Source organism: Lissotriton vulgaris, chromosome 5 (assembly GCF_964263255.1).
Source record: "Lissotriton vulgaris chromosome 5, aLisVul1.2, whole genome shotgun sequence".
NCBI classification, from domain to species: Eukaryota; Metazoa; Chordata; class Amphibia; order Caudata; family Salamandridae; genus Lissotriton; species Lissotriton vulgaris.
The window spans coordinates 1,481,862,279-1,481,885,517 of record NC_141693.1 but is presented as its reverse complement, the minus strand read 5'-3'; the positions used below and the strand labels follow the sequence as shown (position 1 = coordinate 1,481,885,517).

Here is a 23,239-nt window from a genome sequence, read left to right as displayed (position 1 = left end):
CACCAGCATTAAAGCAATTGCTCTCTTTATGACTATCACATCAGCCACAACAGGATGAGACATTGGCATGATTCAATGAACCTTGTTCAGGTTTCCACCACAAAAACATTCCCCAAAAATGCGCTCTTCCTTTCAAAGGTTATTTCAGGTTTCAATGGAAATCATTTCTCTTTCGCTTTTATTCTATTCTCCTCCAGTCCACTGTTGATTGCTGTTCCTAGTACACAAGTAAAGAAAAAACACCTTTAGCGTTAGCTGTTCAAATGTTTTTGTATTATGAAGTAATTCTATTCTCATGTGATGTGCATTATTTCTCCATTTCAGTTTGGAATTGAAAATGGATCTTTACAAGTGTTTTTTGGACATTGATTACAAGTGAGCTATTATGACTTATGATGTGGACATAAGCCCACAGCCCCCTGCAAATTATTCACTGTCTTCGGATCCTATTTTGTGATTGGACTCAGAATCATTGTTGTGGTTGTGATTGATATTCATGTGTAAAGTGCAAAAAAGCATTTACATTCTGTGTATTCAAGATGGGCTAAAAAAAAGGAGCCCCATTCAGTTTTTTTCAGTGTAGATTGCTCAGGAGAGAAAAATTTACACACCTGGCAACTAAAGCCACAAGAATAACCTGAGAAAATATGTCTTCTTTTAGGCTATTGGTAGTGCTTAATTTGAGCCAGTGGTATCAGGTGATGCCCACTTGCACTCATTTTTGGGGTACCACACTTATTTTTCCTCATCAGAGTTTTTTCCAGAACAAGAGAGAGAAAAACACAAAAGAGGGATAGGAGGAAGAGAAAGATGGAAAAATTGTGACAAAGGGAGAAGGCATACACGAAAATGAACCTTCTAGAGTGAGATACAGGGTTAGGGAGTGCCCGGTGGTGGATGAAAGTGGCACACAGTTGAATCACGTCTACGCGTCTTAGTTTTCAGCTCTCCAGACATTGGACATTTTCAGGCATGGGCTCCTCAGCAAACTTTGTGCCCCAGCATTTATTGTTTTACAAATTAAGGACTGCTTAGTGGGTTAGCGCAAGTTAAGTAGGGGTGGGTGACTGGTATGTCACAGCATTAATTCCCAAAATACCATTACTTCTTCCTGAGATTAAATGTGCAGCTATGAGTTGATAATATTGCTGCCTGTAAGTACACTGCTTCACATGCTAAATAAAAATCCAATAGTTATTGTTAGCACACCACATTGAACAGTCCTATATATGTAGCATATCGAGTCACATCCATGCAGGAATGAACCAGGCTATTATTAATAAGATGCCAAAAAAGTTGGCCTGCAGGGAGTATTATTGGGAAACAACCTTTACCACTCTGTCTTTACCACACAATATTTTTACCTTGCATTGCTTTTAACACATAAGTCTTTCCCATGCATATGCCTTTACCATATATGTCTATGTGATATATGGTCTATGTATTAGGAATTAGGGTAAGGGCGTTTTAGGGGTGGAGAAGGGTAGTGAGTGGTTAGGCTGATTTTAGGGGTTGGTAAGAGTATTATGTTGTAAGTATATTTTTAGGCATTAGGAGTGGGTAAGGGTATTGGGTAGTTAGGGTGTTTTAGTGTTTAGGGATGGATAAGGATATTGTGAGGTAAGGGTGTTTTTAGAGTTTAGTGGTAGGTAAGAGAATTGAGTGGTAAGGGTGTTTTTAGGGTTGGGTAAGGGTATTGGGTGTAAAGGGTGCTTTAAGGGTTTGGTTGTGCTTAGGGGTCGACAAGAGAGGATATATATATATGTATATATATATCCTCGCTCCACCTGCACCAAACTCACGTGTTCTGACAGCTGTTGTTACTATTGTGAGGACTTTAGAGGCAGTTGTTCTTGCTGTGGTTCCTGTTGGTGTAGTAGCTGTTGTTGCTGCTGTGTCTTCAACTGTGGCCATTGCTGTTGATCCTGCACCCACCCCCTTTTTAATTTTTGGAAATATTGGATTATTTTCACACTGGTGTCTACTCACCTTTCATTCCCCCTGGGATAGATTTTTAGTAAAACCCTCAATCCACCTGGGGGGTGTGCAGAAAGACTGCTGCACCTATTCTGGGGTGGGAGCAAGACGTGATGCCTAGGTGAGCTGCCATTCATCCTTTTTTATGCCCACTCCAGAATAGGTGCATCAGTCTCTCTAACAGCACCCCGCCCCCCTTCCTACTGGGGTAAAATTTCCCCCCTGGGGACTGAAAGGCTGTTAGACACCAGGGAACAAATATTCTCAAAAATAAAAAAGGGGGTGGGGGTAGCTCACCCAAGCATTAAACCATGCTTTAGTAACATAAAAATCCAGAAACCACGAGATCCACAAAATACCTACCATGCTACCTTCCCCCAGTTGCCCAGATGGAAATTTTACCCCACTTGTGTGACTGGGCCTAGCGTCCGAAATACAAAATATCCCAAAACTCAATGCCGAGAAATCAGCAATAGGAATGGCTCCAGTGTCGGGACCTGGACTCTGTGGCTACACAGGGAAACCTACCAAACCCAGCAATTTCTGAAAACTCGATACCCGGAGGAATTCAGAATTGTGTTTACTTTTCTGAAATCTGTAGCATTCCGGGATCACACTTGGGTTTCACATAGGTTTCCACCATAAACTGGAAGTAGGTTGAATGTACAAAAATGAGGAAAAATGGGATACGCCTTTGAAAAATGCCAAATGTGGTAAAAATTGTTTTTGGAAATCCGAATGTCCCTGGAAGCCAGGAAAAGGGTGACTTTAGCACAGCAAACCGTTTGCTGTGGCCATTTATAGGAGAAAAAAACGCAGACACTTTTGTGCGTAGTTTTTGTTTTCTTCCTATTTTTTCCCCAAAACCTAGAATTTAGCTGTATTTTAGCTATTTTCTAATTCCTCATCCCTGGTACCCGGTGAATCCCCAGGGTGTTCAGGGAAAAACCAACAAATTTGGCATGGATACCTTATGTGAAAAAAAAGTTATGAAGGCCTAAGCGTGAACTGCGCCAAATATTCAAAAAAGGGCTTGACATTCTAGGAGGAAAAAAAGATAGCAGCAAAAGGGTTAAGTGTTCAATTTTGAGATAATAGCAACCTTCACAGTTACTATTGGGGAATCCACTTATTCACTTAAGTTACAATCTCAATAGGAGTAATGTGTATTTGTTCATTTCTAAAAGAAAATTGCATTGTGGTTATTTATTGCCTTGCCTACTAGAACTTTCCTTTTTATAATTATATGTGCTGTATTGTAGTCCTCTTTTTTTTCTTGCCGCCCTTCTACCTCCACCTCAGTTGTGTCGGGCCCATTAGAAAAGTAAAACACCAAGAGGCTCCAGGCCACGCATAGTGTGCCACGTGTAGTGGTGGAAGCTGAGTAACTAATGCCTGCTTTGCAGATGGCAGCCAATGGGAAGCGCATGTCTGTGGGTGACATTGACATGGGCCATGCAAGGTGCACCAGCACAGGCTCCAAGCAAGCTTCTGATAGCTGTATTAATTGACCAATGTGTGTTTCTTTCCAAGGTGTGTCCAGATGTGCTGTACCATTCGATTGTACCTGTTTGGGTCTAGATGGGAGAAAGGCCCCTGGGAAGATGGATGTAGGGGAGACAATATAGGAGAGAAAAGAGTTAGGTGAAGGGTAAGGGGAGGAAATTGGACAGGGAAGAGTTAGTCAGATAGGCCAAGGAAGGTTACAGAGAGGATGGTTAGGGGAAAGGAGAGTTGAGAGGAAAAGGGGGTTTAGATTTGGAAAGAGCAGTTTGATAGATTAGGAGCGGGTGTGAAGGGAGAAGAGAGCTAGTGAGATGAGACAATGAAGTTTAACAGAGAGGATGTTGGGCAAGAGGACGGTTAAGGAAATGTACAGAAGACTTATTTTTGGAATAATTAGTGGAGTGGAAGGTTAGGATGCTATGCAGAAAATTTAGTGGGGAGAGATATGTTTCCTAAATTGTATATGTGTCTAGGGGAAGCAGCTGTGTTTTTTCAGAATCTAACAATGTTTTCTTCTAACAGGTGCTACATCTGTGTTGTCAGCCCTCTTTTCCCATTAACCTCCTCTCTTTTCTATCCCTGCTCACCTGGGAACTAACAGCTGAAATTCTGAGAGAGTGTAAGTCAGTCCTTGTCCTTTTTTTGCTACCTGGATCTTGACTCTTGTCTTGTTTTCTCTGTTTCGCCATGAAATCATTCTCCTCGCTCCATAAGAATAGTCCGCTGTCCATGATAATGGGCCCCCAACAACTACCCCTCGACCCAGGGTACAGCCCCTCCAAGATGCAGCAATTCTTTCAGGAAATAGCCCTTGAGAAGAACTTCCCTGACATCACTCAATACACCCAAGACATAGCCCTCTTACAAAGAAATGTACTTTTAGGATATAGCCCTCAGGACTATGGGCCAGATGCACAACCCTTCCAGTTTGCGAGTCGGAAATAGCGTTGTTTTGTGACTCAGATTTTGTGACTCGCAAGTTAGAATTTACAACAGTGTCACAGACCCTGTTTGCGATTCCTAATGGAGTTGCAAATTGCCTGCCTCATTAATATTCATGAGGCAGGTGCAGTTTGCGACCCCATTTGGAATGGCTATAGCTCCCAGGGATGGTGGCCTGCTGGGGTCAGCAAACCACCATGTCTGTGACTGCTTTTTCAATAAAGCAGTTTTTTTAATGCATCTCGTTTTCCCTAGAGGAAAACAGGATGCATTTAAAAAAGAAAAATTAAACGTGAAAAATGAACCACTGCCTGCTCCTAAAAATATTTTTAATGCAAGGCGATGGGTGGTAAACAGTGAGTGTTTTGCCGCACAACAATCTTGTATTGAAGTGTGAGTCACTATTAGGAAGGGATACCCTTGGCACGCCCTTTCCCAATAGCGAGTCGCAAACCCTATTTTGCGAGTTGGTAATAGGTTACCGACTCGCAATATAGGGTTTGTAAACACGGCTGACATTTTTTGCGGTCACAGCAGGCCGATTTCTCGTTAACGACCACAAAAAACCAGTTGTTTATCTTGCTCTATGGTATCTACCAGTTAAAAGGTTTTTGGATGCACGCCCAAGATACACTCCCACAAAATAATTTACCCCAGAATACAGCACCCATACAACAATATCCCCACAGCAACCCCCGCCATTTATAGTCTCAAGACTCAGCTGAAGGCACACCCTCTGTATAAAATGTCCCCAGACACAAGCCACATCTGGATGTAGAACTCCGACTAAAACCTATTTGCAGAAAAGGGCAACAAGTGCCACGTGTCTGGTGCCTACATTTAAGCTCTCCATGTCCAGCATCATGGGCTCTGCACCCCAGCAGCAACTGTCAACTCTTGAATGTTGCATACGAGGTTCAGAGTGAACCGTAGTAAAATACTCCTGCAGCATTACAGCCACAAACCATTCTCCAAGGATACACCACTAACCCAGGGCGTAACCCCTCTGCACCACAAACCTCTCCCCAGAATAAAAGATGCATTTCCAGAATATGATCCCATAAAATTCCACCTCCGATCCCATGGTATAGGTCCCCCACTAGGACACATCGCCCCAAGAGGAAGTCTACACTCCTCCTCCACCATAATAACGTACACCAAGAATTTGTCCCCCTGTAAACAGCCCCCAAATAAGGTGTCCCCCAGGATGAACCCCACAAATTTAAGTTCCATGATGGGTCCAAGGATGCAGCTTTCAGTCTCAAGACGCTGCCCCATCTGGAGGCAGCCCCGGGTCACAACTCCATCTCCACAGATACACCACTGCCCACAGATGTCACCCATTCCCATGAAACTCCACTAAAAGAGAAGCCTCCAGAATTCACTATCGGTACAAACCCATTGAATGGAAAATCTGGATCCAGAAAACCCCATACCCAGGATACAGCCCTCTCCTCGGGATACATTCCTGCAAGATAAAGGGCTCTCTAGGACTCAAGCCCCACACTTACAAGAGACTACATGTCTCTCCATAGCTACTGCGGTACAATCCACATATAAAATGCCTACAGATTGCATCCATGCAAGACGAAGGCTGCTACCTTGAATACACACTCAGGATGCAAATCACATATTACAGCATCTCACCTACCCATAATGCAGCTTTCAGGCCCAAGATACAACCACGAGTAACTACACCACACTGCCCCCCAGTACGCAGCCCGTCTTTACAACGCAGAGATTGAGTCCTTTTCCAAACCTATGAAAATGGCCTTCTTACGACCCCACAGATAAACCACACCCAGACTACAGTGTTCTGCATATTGCAGAATGTTTAACACCCTAAAAATGCAACTTTCATTCCTGAATACCCAGCAGCAGAATATGATAGGCCTTTTCCAGCTGCTCCACTTATGATTTGAAGGGATGAGCATATAATCAAGCCTTTGCGGTGGGTGTTCAGTTAGAATCTTCCACTAACCATAATCGCTATTGCCTTCTCAAAAACAGTCCAATTTTATCTGGTGGGTATAGGAAGGTCATTTGCCACTTGGGACCTGTGCTAGGTCAGAATGAGGGAGGAGAAAGCTAATACCATGCAGGGATGCAGATTTAACTTTATTCTTTTGTCCCTGCAGTGCCACAGCCACCCACAATTACTAAGCAGTCTGTGAAGGACTACATAGTGGACCCACGGGACAACATTTTCATTGAGTGTGAGGCCAAAGGAAACCCTCAGCCCACGTGAGTATTTTAGGGTTGTGAATAATTAAAGTGTGATGAACCAGATCTCTTTTCTGCAATGCACCACATGATGAAGCCCATTCCCAAAATGTGTGTCGCCCTGTGTGGCGTGCAAACAGTGAGCACATTTGTTTTGGAAACAAATTGATGCAGTGCAAAACAGTAAACTCTCATTCCTGGTGTGACTATATTTATGTGGCTGTAATCCATGCCTTCCGCTTAGCTGAAAATTCACAAAAACACTTTAAAGGTCCCTCGTTGGACCAAGCAGCAAAAATAGTAGAACCTCTTCTTGTAACAGGTCACTGATCTGGACAACAGGACACTGTAGGTGGCAGCATGGGCAGACTAATGGATCCAATCCTTGTAGTTGTTTTCTATCAAATGCTTAGTAAGAAAAAAATGTATGCAGCACTGCAGTGATAAGAACAAGAATTTATAATGAGCCCAATACAAGTATTAGTCGGTGGCAATCAAATTTGCATTTGGGAAGAGAAAATAAGAGAAAGTTTCCAGAGTTGGCAATGAAATACACATAGAATGCTATTGGCCCCAATTACTTCATTCATTGTTTTAGAATAAAAAAAACCAAAAGCAAATAGCTACCTGACTAAAGTCACTCTCTATATATCCACACAAAAATATTGTAAATTAAAGCAGTATATAGAGAAGGCTGTTAATTCTTAAATTCTTCAAAGCATCTTGACGTGGTCTCAAACATATGCACCATGGATTTGCGGCAATAATGAGTTTTTTCCTAGAATGCAGATTAGTTTGATTGTTGAGCCAAGAATCTTACCTTTGGTTTGTGTTTCATCTTCCTGACTTTTAGATATTTATTTTTTTGTAAAATGTATCTTCTGAAAATAATGCTCTATGCATACCTCTGTCAAGGAGACAGAGATCTGTCATGGCGAAGAAGACTCAGAGGGGCTGAATTCTTCATATATAAGCCTAATGTCAAATTCAGGCAAGCAAAAACATCTTTCCAAAAATCAGTCACACCTTCACAAAACTATATTGTTGAGACAAGATTTCCAGGACTTTACCACATTCACAATATTTATCATCTGCCTAGAACCCCTGCTAAGCATCAGAATAGATGTCCAGCATTTGTAACAGCTATTTATTTGTTAACAAACTACATTTAGGGCAATAGATATGCATAAAACATTACATTAACATCAGACCATAAATAGGCATGTTCGCCAAGGACAATAATGGGAAGGATGGAACATCAGAGTGCAGTACGTGTATTCATTTGGAGGAGAACACCAACACCATATACTCATAACAAACTCTGCCATCCAACCACCCATGAAAACCAAAAGTAGACTAACAAACAAAACTGTATATCAGTCCACAACAGTTATGGAGCACTCTGTTGCCTTCGCATCATTTGTATACCAGGAGTTACCTTCCAAAAGTTATCCAGTTTTCTTAGAAATTTCTTTGCGCCCTCCACTTGGCTGAAGCTCTATTTATTTCCCGATGTTCCACTTTTTGATTAACTCCTAAGCCCACACATGCTTGTTGCCTCTTGGTGTGAAAATCTCTTATGATCTCTAAGGACACCCATTTCGGCCAGGCATATCTGGACTTTGTGTGGTTTTGTTGTATGACACATTAGTAATGCAGACATTCTAGAAGTTCAAAAAAGCTTTATTTCAAATAAATGAACTCCATTCATATCATATACCTTTAGCCTCCTCACAACAGCTTTTATAGAATCCTCCAGTGGTTCATTGATAAACATTTTTAAATTATAGAATATTACTGTCATGATACGGCAAAGCTGCTAGGAAGAAACCCATAATATCAAACATCCCTCCCAACAGCAAAGGCAAAAAACAAATACAAGGGAGAAATAAAGTAAAAGTGAAAACAGAAGATAGAGGCCGGACATACAAATACATATATGTCTACCTGCTTCATTAAACAACATTTACAAACTTGAGGGGATTCCCAAATATAGGTGCATCCCTCATTCCTACTGGACATTTTACTACAACTTCATCTCCCCCATTTATTTGTGAAATTGTAACAACTTATATCATAGTTTGCTTTGCCTTCTTTCTGCTTGTGTAACACTTTTTCACAACAGTGTGTTAAATTTAAAGCTTCATCGCTACGATTGACTGTATTTTTCCTAACTCAGAAAGGAAAAGCCTTGTTACACAGCTTCCGTTTTTGCATAAACCAAAAGGCGTCACCTTTATAGTGGAGTGAGGCGTATACTTGAAAGTTTCACTATGTAATTTAATATCTTCTCTCCTATCTGTTAATATAGTTTTGTCCAATTGTATAATTCCATTAAGATTTCTGTTATAATGCTCAATCCCGCCATTATTTTTGGGAATGATATAAAGAACACCTTTTGTGAATTATACCTTGGTTATTTAAAAAATCTGTTATCTGTTAGAATAAATCTATAATAGCTTTCTCTCCGAAACACACCTTTCAAAAATGTTATTACTGTAGTAGTAGTTATGTCAGTCTGCTGCTTCAGTTCGACTAGAAAACAAGTCCAAAACAAGAAAGGAGGGACTGGGGCTTTTATAAGGTCCAGCACATGTGCCCGCCAGTGGTGAAAACACAGAGTGTACTGTTCCTAAGTGGGAAGCTAGGTCTAGCAGGTGAAGGGGAGCGCTCTTTTTCGGAGCAAGGGCCCTCACACACCCAAGAGGTGTCATGCTTCATCATCGGGGAGCTCCTTGTTTGGCCGGCTCTGCAATGCCCAATGCTCCCCTCGATGGGGCTCTTTGCCAGAGATCTTCTCTTTTTTGCCGATGTATGTTGCATGGATGAGCGGTGAAATGTTAGTAGAATGGGTGAAGGAAAGTGTGTTAAATTTGGCTAAATGGATCCGTACAGGTGATAAAGTTTTAACTCTAGGTTCCCTTTTTCAAGGATAAAAATGTGATGTGAGCGTACACTCGATGTAATGATCTATTTAGCTAGAAAGGTAGTGGATATCAAGGTCAACATTTTCATGCCTATTACAGGCCATAATGGATCATGGTATTTCATCAGGACCAGAAAGACCTAATTCTACTCTTCACAAGGATGGGGGGAATTGGAAAATGTGTTGAGTCATGCCCTGTGAATAATATACAAAAAAATACATTAAAAAGTGAGATACACAGTCGAGACTGGGGTAAGGTGCGGGGGGAGATGGAAGGAAAAGGATGGAGATGGGAGGGAAAGGAAACAGAAAAGGACCGAGGGTGGGGGGAGCAGAAGGGGAAAGAAGGGGAGGTGGGGGGAGAGGAAGGAGCTCACTGCCGGGTGGTCCTCACTCACTAGGACAGGAACTTACCCGTGCATAAAATCAGGGATAGGTCCAATCGCACCGGTCAGAGAGTACGCTGCGTGGCTTTTTGTCACTGCTATGGGGGAAAACAAGCTTAATCAGTGAGGAGGCCAGGCATAGAAGGGATGGAGACCGGAGGTTGGCATGCCTGCATGTTGTGGTCACTGCCCAAGGCTGCAGGGGCCCAATACTACAGTTGGGGGCAGCGGTAACAAGCAGTTACCGCATCGATGCTCACAGTGGCTCTCAACCTACCTAAGGCCCTACTGGTGCCGGAGTGAATACGTCATGGAGGAAATCTCTGAAGTACTTCCTTGTTATTCGCCATGGAGCTGGGACGGTAACCCAGTGTGTTGGGGAGTCAATGCCATGATGGGAGTGGCAGTCGGCACGGGGAGTGTGGGGGGGCGGGGATTCCTCAGAGCAGATGCTGGGCGACCTGACTGAGGGTGGTTCAGGTGGGCATTCCCAGAGCAGGGGATGAAAGGGGGCGGGGGGCACAGAGTCTGATCAGAGAAGGAAAAGGTACACAGGACGTGGGGAAAATTACTCTGGGAGGAAAATAACAGAGGAGATACCACTTTGATGGGGACCTAGGCAGGGGTCCAGGGATTAAACAGTAGCGGGGCGTGGGGTAGGAGTTGGTTGGTAAGGAGTGAGGAATGGGGTTGGGTGAGAAAAAAGAGGGGAAACAAAGAGGGGGGTGGGTAAAAGAGGGAGGAGGGGAGGAAAAGGGGTAAGGGAAGGAGGAGAGACACAGGATAGCATCTGGCCATATACACACGGGGCATAAGGGAGGGGGCCCAGTGGTGTCAGAACTCTGCAAAAAGGCCAGTGAGTATGAATACGGGTAGTGTCTATAATGAGACCTCCCCCCATGGTATGTCATTGTTGAGGCCATGAATGTATGTGGAGATTCGGAACACCCATTGTCCTTACGAAACAGATCACCACTGCAGATGATAGTCCAGCAGAGATCATTCACTGTATGACCACTCTCAATATAGTGGGTTCTCCTTTTGGTTGTAAGTCTCCTGCATCACACATTGCTGCGGTGTTCAGTGATTCTGATCTTCACCGCTCTGGTGGTCATACCTACAGTTTGTTTTCTACACGGGCATGTGATCATATCAACACAGCTTTTGGTATTGCAGATAGTGTGTTAGCGTTGTACCCATGGTTTGGAGGTGTCAAAATGTAGTTCTTTGGAAGCCTGTGTGAGCGTACATACACTGCATGATCCGCATGGAGAATGTTCCTTAAGTGGACGGAGACTCCACAGTGTCTGTTGGGTGTCAGGTCTGTAGGTTTTTGGTCTGGTGTTGGCAATGATGTCTTTTGAGATCTCTGCAAAGAGCCCCCTTGAGGGGCCCTTTTGGGCATTGCAGTGCCAGCCCAACCAGGAGCTGCCGGATGATGAAGCATGACACCTCTCGGGATGTGTGAGGGCCCTTGCTCCTAAAAGGAGCACTCCCCTCCACCTGCTGACCTAGCTAGCCACTTAGGAACAGTACACTCTGTGTTTTCACAAATATGAAAACATGTCCATAAGAACTAGTAAGTACACTACCTAAGAGCCACCTGTTAATGGTCCTGTAATATCAAATGAAATGGGCTTGCGGGTAGTTCTCTGCATACCATGGGAGACATCCTGAATTTTCTGGGTTCATCACGATGACAACACTGCACACATTTCTTTCTATGCCTAGATCCATACCGGGCCTCCAAAAAACACAACTTAAACCCTTTTTGGTTTTACAAATCCCTTGGTGTACACTATGAGCCAACGTAAGAAGAAGTAAACCAAGCTTAAGAGATAGAATAAGTCTTATTCTACGGAACAGGAAACCACTGTGAACAGAGAGCCTGTGTTTCACTTTTTCAAATATTTTGAGTTAATCTCTGCGTTTTCCTATCTTCCATCATTTACAAGTGAGATCATGGATTTCTCGCAACAATTCAACTTTTGACAACTCTTATAACCATTCTGCTTCTGTAATGCAGTCTTCTGTAACAGAACAAGCCTTCACTACCGCATTCTTCCACCAATCAATGACAACATCATCACCACTTTCATTGTCTTACAAGTCTAGAAGACAATCTGCTAACGTATTAAGTATACTAGGGTTGCACTTGATAGAAAATTGAAAATCTTGCAATGTAACAACCCACATACATATCCTGAAAGAAGTAGAATGGACCTTTCCCGCAAAAAACTTATTGTAAAAACTTATTGTAAAAGCTTATTGTAAGCTTTGTGATCTGACAATACTTCAGATTTGATTCACAATAGAAAGGTATTCATAATATTATTAGTCCAATACACAGCCAGTGATTCTTTTTCTATGGTAGAATATTTATGTAGAATAATTATGTTCCATCCTTTTCAGCTCTCTAAAGAAAAAAGCTATAGAATATTGAGAACCATTGTTCAATCCCTTTCGCAGTGGCATTAGTGACAAGACAACATGAAAACTAGCGTTGAAACAATTCAACTTTGGTTTATTCTTTAAGTAAACTCTTGTTCACTTCCATCATTTCAGTGAAATTGCATCTTTTTATTTAATAATTGCTGAATAGCTATGGTTTTCTTTGCAAAATTTGGGCTAAAGCGTGCATAGCATTCTGCCATCCATAGAAAAGTTTGTACTTCTTTTTTCATTAGACTAAGTAATTTTTGGATGATTTTAACCAAGTGCGTTTGAGGTTTAATTCCCTGGATAGTCTATTTCAGATTTGTCAAACATATTTGCTTGCTTTAAGTATCAATCCTTTATTTCCTATAATCACAAAGACACCTCATACCCTGTCTAAATGTAGTTGTGTTGTTCGAGTGCACTGGAAGATGCTAGATTATCATCTTGGAAAAACTGTATTTCCTTCACGCCATCAAAGAAGCATGGCATAATTCTTTGAAAAACTTTGAAAACAGGTTAAATTCACACAGAGTGATAAGAAGTTAATTTTTTTTACTTTTCACTCAGTTTAACTTGGCAGTATACTGAAGGGAAACTGAGGGTTGTACAATGTTTCACCCCAGCAAGAACAATTGACTATTTCGGTAATACTTGGTAATAAATACTTGTCTTCAGTAACATTCTTATTATGCTCTTTTAGGTCATTACAGAGTCTGACATTACCATAACCTTTATGAGCAAAAACAACCGACGCCAACCACACATTTAACTCCATTGGTTCAATGATATTCTCTAAACAGACATTCTCAATTTCCTTGTTACCTGCATCTTTTACACTAATCGGAATGTTTCTGACTCTACTGGCTATAGGAATTGCATTTTTAAGACTGATGCAATGAGGATATCCTCTAGGATAACCAATACTTTTTGGAAAACACTTTACCCTTTGATATGTTTCTTTTGAATTCAATTAATGCATCACAATGTCCTCTGAGCGCAAAGGGTTTACCCCAAGACTATACAGCTTTACTGCAGAATATTTCAACAATCTCCTTAAACAGTTTGATGTAATCTTTATCAGAAATGAGGGCAAGCCTTCCACTTAAATCCAACATCATATTTACTTTGATGCCATTTATGAGAACAGTATCAAGGCATTTTCAAAGTCTGAAATCACAAAGCAATTCTCACTACCGTATACTTGTAACTCTAGAGCTTTCATTTCGGGGACAACTTCTTGCACTTTGTCACTAGAATTGATTTTTTACAACATTTGGCAAAATGCCCCTTTCTACTGCAATTTTTATAATAAACGTTAATTGCAGGGCATTCTTTATGGTTAGTCATGTGACCTGGGTTACCACAATGATAACAAGTCCCTCTGAATTTAAAACGTTCTTTGAAATTTGAAGTTATTTTCGGCTTAAACTCAGCTGCTTGACTGACTAAACAAATTAAATGGCTTACCTTTATGTAATTCTGCTGTGCATGTTAGGAAGTACTCAAACCGTTTAGCAATAATTAAGCCACCAAAGCATAAACTGATCTCAAATTCTTCCTTAGGTACTGTCCCCAAAGTTGCAAGTGGATTGTACATTTCTTAGTGTTATTACATAATCCTCCATAAGTGGACTATTGTTTTGGATGCATTTCCCAAAGGAGAAATCTTTCCAAAATTGTTGAAATTTCAGGCAAGTAATATAAGTAATGTATATCTAGTTTTCTAATACATATTAGATTTGATCCTCAAACTCTATAATAGTATGAAAAACGTTTTTTTCCATTTAAGCCTGTTTTGAACAGGTTCTCCTGGAAATAGCAACAAATGGCAGTGGAGCAATATTTTGCATAATGAATTAAACAATTAGAAATGAGTAACATAAAAAAGAAATGAAGGAAGGTATATATATATATATGTATATATATATATATATATATATCTATATATATATATATATATATATATTTCGCTCCACTGCCAAATAAATGACCGGACCAGCACTCACGTTAGTTTAAACCCCACTTGGGTTTATTGCGCAAACAATATAAACAGACGCGTTTCAGCCTTTGCCTTCGTCAGTTATGTTATGTTAAAAAAAGTTTATATCGCGCACGTACACCGAGACGGTTTCTTGGCGCTCATAACAAACATAGCTAGCCAGGGCGGAAGTGTTACTCAAAGGCCACCTTGAAAAGGTGGGTTTTCAGGGTTTTGCGGAACAACTCATATGAGGAACAATGGCGGAAGGAAGAAGGGAGGGAGTTCCAGAAGGAAGGGCCTAGAAATGAGAAGCATAAACCACCGTGTTTTTTTACGGCGAAATGATGGAATGCAAAGAAGATTATCGGCAGAAGATCGTAAATTGCGGGTTGGGAAGTATTGCTTAAGCTTGGAGGAAATGAACTCAGGGGCCTGGTTATGCAAGGATTTGAATAGGGTGCAACCGAGCTTGAATGAGCACCGTTTGGCCACTGGGAGCCAATGAAGGCTCCTCAGGAGGGGGGAGACGTGCTGGTGTTTGGGTTGGTGGTACACCAGACGAGCGGCCTGGTTCTGGATCAGCTGAAGTTTTTGGAGCTGATAGACAGGAATCCCCACATACAGGATGTTGGCAAAGTCAACCCTGGAGATGACCAAAGCCAGTATTACTAGTGTGAGTGCCTCTCTGGTTAGAAATCTGCAGATCTTGCGAATCCTGCGTAGCTGGAAAAAGCAGGATGATGTTACTGCTGAGATCTGAGGTTTCATAGAAAGATCCTCAGAGATGATCACTCCTAGGCTTTTCACAGAGCTGACCGGGCAAGGGGGGAGACCCAAAGAAGGGGGCCAGTAGTTATCATCCCATGGATTGGTAGGACCACCCAACAGGACAAGTTCCGTTTTAGACGGATTCAACTTGAGCTGGCTGTGAGCCATCCAGTCAGAGATGAGTAGCATGGTAGTTTGGAAGTTGAGGCGAGAGGAAAGTGTAGTGTCCAGAGGAAAAATCAGTTGCAAATCATCGGCATAGTTGTATATTGTAGCGGAGGAGTGGCGAAGGGAAGCCATGAGTGGTTGCATATATAGATTGAAAAGAAGATGGGAGAGAGCAGAACCCTGGGGAACACCACAAGTGAGGGGAAGAAAAGAAGCAGAGAAGGTGGAAAGGTGGACTGCCTGGGAGCGGCCTTGCAAGAAGGATCGAACCCAGTCAAGGGCAGTGCCCCGAATGCCGGCGTTGCTGACACGGTCGATCAAGATAGTATGATCGACCGTGTCAAAAGCCGCCGACAGGTCTAACAGTACGAGGGCTTGGGGGATGTTGTTATCGGCTCCAGTTCTAAGTGTGTCAGTGTCAGCTGACGTCGGCGAGGCGGAAGTTGATATTGGCAAAAATGTTACATAAACAGTGGACTTATTGTCCCACATTGGTCGCCATCTTAGAGTGGCTAAATCATAACATAGTAACAAAAAAAAGGTATATACATTCATCTTTTGCTCGCAGAGACTTGCTGTCATAATTCAAATCTCACACAATGTATCTGCACGGAGGTAATTGAAAAAACATTTCACATTATTTGATAATTATTAAACCCTGTATGGGTATAGTTGATTATTGCAGTTCCTTACAACTATGAATTTCATCAAAATTACATCTCCGTCATCATATTCTCGTGTGTGTTGATTGAAATTAAATAGCCACATAATTCAAAATTATTCGAAGTAAATACTAAATGATCCAATATATACAAATTTACATTGTTTCTTGATTGAGCCCTGGATGAACTGGCAGTGACAATTTCCCAAATTTATTGTTTCCTACACTATCACTGACCAGTTCAACCATTGCACTGTATGTAAATCTTGGATCCTATAATCATTATTAGGTGATGGCCCTATAGTTACTTATAGCAACTGGTGGTTCCTTCCCTGACATTTGTGCTGCTCTTGCTTGAATAATTGGGCTATAGGTGAGTTGTGAGTTCCTCACCCGCATTCAGCCCCTTTGGCATTTTCGTTTGGAGTTCGATAATATACCTGGACTCCAAGCGTCTTAATCTTTTCTTGTAGTCCCACCCCCTGATGTCCAATGGGATACAGTCAAGACAGAAGAAGGTTAGGAGGTTTCTGTCGCTATTATGATAAGTGGCAAAGTGCCTGGCCACCGAGTAGTTTTCATCTTTGTTGGAAATAGCCCTTTGGTGCTCCAATACGCGTAACTTAACCGCGTTTACCGTACTCCCTATGTAGCGGTAGCTACAGGGGCATTCTAGGCAATATACCACATGGGTCGTGGAACAGGTCATGAATTTGGAAATCTTGGTGCGTGAATTCCTTCCTGGCACTTGGTAGGATAGGACTCTTTTACTCGAGCTGCATGCCTTGCATTTCCCGCATGGATACCACCCATGCATAGCCTGCAGTCCCGTGTTAGATCTCTCCTTAGCTAGATGGCTCTGTACTAGCTTGTCTTTCAGAGGCCTCGTCTTTCTGAAAGTAATTTGGGGATGGTTCGAGAGTTCCTTCCCAATCACTATATCTGACTTCAAGATATTCCAATTTCTGCACATTATCGCTCTCACCTTATTTGCCACTGAATAAATAGTAATGAGCCTTACAGTGCCTGTTCCTTCCTTGGAAGTTCGACCCTGTCCATCTCTTAGTAATGTGTTTCTGTCTGTTATGTCAACCTTATTTTTGGCATGTTGGAGTACCTTCTGTGAATAGCCACGTGATTTGAAGCGTTTAATGCTTTTATTTGCTGCCTCCTCAAAGTCCTTCTCCATAGAACTGTTTCTTTTAATTCTTAATAGTTCCCCATAGGGGATACTGTTTACAAGAGTTAGGGGGTGGCTGCTTCGTCCATGGAGGACCGAGTTACCAGCCGTACTTTTCCTGTATAGGGCAGTTTGAATTGCCCCTGTTCTACAAACACCGTAAGGTCAAGGAAATTCACTTCTTCCCTACTCATTTCTTGGGTGAAAGGTAGATTTAAATCATTCCGATTCAGGGCTGTGATGTAATCTTCCGCTGAGGAATCTGACCCCTTCGAAATAATGAAGAGATCATCAATGTATCTCCTCCAGCAAACCACCCTGTCCACCCACTCCACCTTGTCATCGGCCCAGGCCACCTGCTTCTCCCACCAGCCCACATATATATATATATATATATATATATATATATATATATATATATATATATATATATATATATATATATATATATATATATTCAATGAAAAAACCATTGGTTTTAGGCCATATATAGTTAGGGATTTGCATTTACAAAACCTTATTTTACTCGCATAAAACCATTGAAATTCCATATATAGTTATAAGCGCTAACTATATATCGCGCACCCGCAATCCACTGCTGATGATGTCACATATTACATCATTCATGACATGGTTAGTGACATCACTGATGACATCACTGATGACATCTCAAATGACATCACTGATGACATCACTGATTACAACATCCAGTGACTGAATATACTTAAAGATCTCTTCCCTAAAAGACATGGAGCTAATGAACGAGACTCTAAAAATGGCTCTACAATGGCTAACCACCAACCAGCTGAAGTTGAACGCTCACAAAACAGAGTTCCTACTAATCTCACCAGCTAGGAGCCATACGGAAATAAAGGAATGGACGAAAGTGGTGACTGCGTTAAACTGCAACCCAACACTAATCAAGTCAGCGAAATCGCTAGGAATCACTCTGGACGAGAACCTGGACATGAAAGCCCATATCAACTCAATGGCTAAAAATGCCAGGTTCCACCTGAACTACTTAAGAAAATTGAAACCGTTCATCTCAGAAGCGGATCTCAAATTAGCAATCCAATCCTTAGTTATCTCGAGGATTGAATATGGCTGCACCACCTTAGCGGGACTACCAAAATTGTCCACAGCGCCATTGAAAGCATGCCTAAACGCTGCGGCAAGAATTATCACCGGATCAAGAAAATACGATCATATATCGCCACACTTGAAAGCTTTAAGCTGGTTACCCTATGAAGCTAGAATCCATATGAAGATGGCATGTATCACCCATAAAGCGCTACACCACAACACCCCAAGATACTTAGCGAAGAAAATCCAGCTATCGGGAGGTAATCGACCAGCGAGGAGTACTGAGGAATTCCTACTACGGCCAGCCCTTTTCCACAAGAAAAAAACCTACGACAGAGCGTTCTCAGGAGCTGCCCCCAGAATATGGAACTCTCTCCCTCCTAACATCAGGAAGATCCAAAACGTGGCATCATTTAAGCGAGAAGTGAAGAGCTTTCTGTTGAAGAAATACACTACCTAGAATAGATCATTCACGATCTGATGATGACCCAACTGTCAGACTTGCTTTTACATTTTACCTAAGATAGAAATACACCCACCATTGACTATCAACGCTAACTGCACACGTGTTATATTATATTTATCATCTACCTCATATTTGTTGTCCATATAACTGTCGTATATATATGTCTTTCCTATATGCCTTCTATGTTAAGCGCTCTGATACCCACGGGTCTTGTTCGCGCTATACAAAACTTTATAATAAATAAAAATATGTTTCTGTAAAGTTAAAATATGTTTTACATATTGAAGAATGAGTGGATATATAAGTGTCTGGATGAAGGATTTACTAGGTGCATGACTGACTGACTGATTGAGTGAGTGATTAAATGTGTCTCACTGAGTGCATGGGTTAGTGACTAAACTGTTTTAATTTGTGCATCATTATATCTGTTGTTCTACAAACTGCTGCATATGTTGATCAGTAGCTATATGAGTAACTGTATGGGTTATTGATTGGTTGTCCAAGTATTTGTATGGGAAACTGAGTGTGTGTGTATGGGTGGCTGGAAGGTGTGTGACTCTGTACATAGATGTGTGAGTAGTTGATTCACTATATGTATAGATTCAAAAGTGCATGTGCAAACAGCTGTATGGGCGGTTGACTGTGCATGAGTGTATTAGTGAGTGAATGGATATCTCAGTGCTACATGTCAAATTAAGTACATATGTAAAACACAGTACATGTGAGAGTTGACATCTATAAATAGCTGTGCATAAGAGCCAGTGAATGTGTGAGTGGCTGTATGGATCATTGTGAACATGTATCAGAGATTGTATAAGAGAGTAAAGTAAATATGTGTTAGTATATGTTTGAATAAGTAAGGTGTGTATAACTGTATAGTTGAGAAAATGGAGGTGTGATTGATTTTTGGCATAACTGACTAGGTGTGTGAGTAACTCCATGGATGAGTGACAGTCTGTGACTGTCTGTTTACACTGATTGTATCTAAGGTTATATTAGAGTCTGAAGAGGTTCATGGTATTATCACATGAATGATATCATCAGTGATGTTATCAGTCATGTCAAATGAGATGTTTTCAGTGATGTCATCAGTGATGTCATTTGAGATGTCATCAGTGATGCCATCAGTGATGTCACTAACCATGTCATGAATGATGTAATATGTGACATCATCAGCAGTGGATTGCGGGTGCGCGATATATAGTTAGCGCTTATAACTATATATGGAATTTCAATGGTTTTATGCGAGTAAAATAAGGTTTTGTAAATGCAAATCCCTAACTATATATGGCCTAAAACCAATGGTTTTTTCATTGAATTTTCAAGGTTTTGTAAATGCAAATTCCTAACTATATATCCACTATAACCTATGGTTTTTTCTGTGAATTTCATTGGTTTTTTAATAGCAAATATGAAAAGCTTTAAAATGTCAAGTACGTGATAGATAAAAACATTTTCGTATTTATGCACGCTGATGTGCTTTGAACGCTGCCCCCCTCCCCTCTTTTCTCTTAGTAGTGCTCTCTCTTTGCAGATAGTGAAGAGTAGTTAACGCAGGCCTTTACCCCCGTTGTAATCCGTCCTGCCTGCTTGTCTCTCCATTTGATTGATTATTATCCAAGCATTTACTGTTTTTCAATTGATTCTCTTTGGTTCATTCTCTATTTACAAACAAGCACAAAGTCGCAATACTCTGTTTAGTCTTTGCAGATCGTGAAAAATCGTGTAAAAAAATAAAAGTAATCGAGCAAAATCAGTAGGCCACTAATTGGATCTCTTTTTGACCTCGCTAAAATAGAAATATTATAAACAACCCTTCATGAGAAATACGAAAATAGTGAGATGAACTGAGCTCCACACCATGAGGGCTGCAAGACAGCTCGGCTCCGTCACCCACCCCGCCCAAAATAACGACAAACCCTATGCAAATATTAAAAATATAGACAACACACCAGCAAAGAAACAGGGTAAAACATTTTATTAAATAACTATTTACATAACGTTGGTTTATAAGATGATGTCAGTAGTGGACCGATGTGTGAATAGGTCGAAAGCAGCACAAGGCGCCAAGATCCGGATGGAAAGTCCTGGATATTGGGTGCCATAGTTCAGAGTTCTGAGTTTGAGCCTTTTTCAATGCCTGTGCTTTGTTGTTTCCCCTCCATCAAAAACAAAAAAAAAATATAAAACTGTGCAAAAATACAAAAAAAACAAAAAATGTTTACAAAAGCAGTGCTTGTAAGACTGTCTGAAGCTTATTTCCACCTACTGCAGCTTCACTATTCCAAAGTAAGTGAGGGTCGTTTGTGGACCTGACTGCATTTGAAAACAATGTTATATGGTACCTCCCTAAACCGCTTGACGGAGGCCCCCGAGGGGCGGTGTGATGACACGGACTCGGAGAAGACGCTTGGCTCCGACCCCCTCCCCAAGTCTTATAGCACTGGTGTAGCCTGAGATCGCCCCCGACATAGGCGGCCGGCTCCCGGGGTCCGGCGGAACTTTTTGCCTTTTGATGACTCTTCTATTCTGGACTTTGTCCCACAATCCGTTTGACCTGAAGACACGCTGTAGTGGGGCGCCCCTTTACCGTTTTAGTTGCCATTCCGCCCGCTTTTGCTACACTGTGCCTCTTCCGCCATTCAGCTGTTTACCGCCCGCTCTTGCGACTACAGCGTCTCGCTCACCATGTAGTTAAGTTGCTCCCGCTCTTGCGGTGCAGCGATAGGCGGCTGCCACAGGACTCTCAAAATGGCGGCTGGCTCTTCGGTTTTGGGCCTGGTCCACTAAAATGGCCCTGGGACACCTTGGAACTCGGACGCTTCCCTGATAGGGCTTGGGTCCCATTCTCGAAAGCGTCCCCTCAGCCGTGAAGATTCTACAAAAGTCTTGGGGGCCCCCGACTCCCGCAGGCTTCTGGTGGGGAGCGGCTGCCATGATTGCTCGTGGAATGGCCACGACGGAGCTACGAGATGGTAGTGCTCTCATGCTGACGCCAGCTTTAGTCTGAAACATCCAGAAACACTGTAGACTACCAATTCGATCAGTTCCGGTAGCGCCCCAACATGACCCGGAAGAGAAGAACTTGCCCTCCCCTCTTTGACTGATGGTTCTTGTTGCCTGTCCCCTCTGTTGTCATTTAACAGAACTTTTTGGACTGCTGAAAGGGGTTGTGTTCCGAACGCTGGTTGGTGGAGACATTTTGACTATATTCTTGACCTACGTTGTCGCGTAATGCGTTATATGACACGCCGCGTTAGCGCACCCGGAAATGATCCGGGGCGCGGCGCGCAGCGCGTAACGTAAGCATAACAGGTCATGTGACTTGTTAATAAAACTTTTCATTGGTTCATTTTACTTTTGTTATTTTAATGATGAAAAGCTTGGTCATATGACCTAAAAATTACGCTTTTTATTTTTTTCGAACATTATTTTTTTAAAAACATATATGTTATAATATTCCAGGCTAATGTACTTTCCCGGAAAATTTACAACTGTCCTGCAAGTAAAATATATTCCTTTTTCGAGAAAAAGGGCGTTTCTTCGTTCCATGACGGAGCCGTTGAGTAAAAGAGACTCGGCCTGCTGTCTTAGTCGCCGATACGCCTGATTATCAGATTCTTATCGATCACTTTATGTTGCAGAAATGAAAAACACAACTGCCCTTGACCATTTATCTTTACTGCGTTCCTACATATTATACCTTTTATCCGTCATGTAATTGGACTGCTTTATTTCACTTGCCTTTTACTGATTCGAAAACAGTGACTAAAAGTAAAAACTTTACCAATGTAAATACTACTACCGTGTTTTGTTTTAAAAACCTTTATTGTGAAAATATCAGTATACAAATACGGGCCTATAACCACGTGGGCCGGCCACGGAGCAAACTGAAATCGTATATGATGAGGAGACATTTACACTGTAGAGGAACGTAACGAGCGGGCCATTAGGTTGCAAGAACTAAGGTGTCTAACAGTTGCGGAATCGGTGGACGTACATTTTGTAATTAAAATAAGACAGGGCCACTTACAATAACATTTTCTAGATATACATTTGCGGGCAAGGAGTTACGAGTCCCATTTATACCGGCGCCATTTTGGGCGAGGCCAGGCAGGTCCAAGATATAGTCAAAATGTCTTCACCAACAATCGGCCAGACCAGAACCCCTTTCGGCCCTTTATGCTACAAGATGGTGTCTTCCATTCAGAAAATATTGTTGGCAGCATTTTGAAAGGAAAGATAAACAGCCGTTCTCCTAGTGAGTCTCACATTGTTACATTTAGGAAGAATGTTGAAGAGTAATATGTGGAAAATCTGAAGCCATTTTTCTACAAACTCTCAATCAGCCTAAGTCATGGGCGATCTTTGTCCACACCAGGGCAATAGTGAAGCTGCAGCAGGTGCAAAAGAGCTTCAGACAGTCTTACAAGCACTGCTTTTCTAAAATTTTTTTTGTATTTTTGCACAGTTTTATATATATTTTTTTGTTTTTGATGGAGGGGAAACAACAAAAAACAGGCATTGAAAAAA

At 41.7% G+C, this 23,239-nt stretch overlaps 1 protein-coding gene across 1 annotated transcript in view; it reads left to right on the top strand.

Annotated features, from left to right (window-relative positions):
* Window positions 1–23,239, top strand: part of NFASC (neurofascin) — a 371,015-nt gene that overhangs the window by 11,988 nt on the left and 335,788 nt on the right. Inside the window, exons 2-3 of the mRNA XM_086923454.1 lie at window positions 4,085–4,102; window positions 6,564–6,669. Coding sequence (XP_086779580.1) covers window positions 4,085–4,102; window positions 6,564–6,669 — 124 coding nt within the window. The remainder of the gene's footprint in view (window positions 1–4,084; window positions 4,103–6,563; window positions 6,670–23,239) is intronic.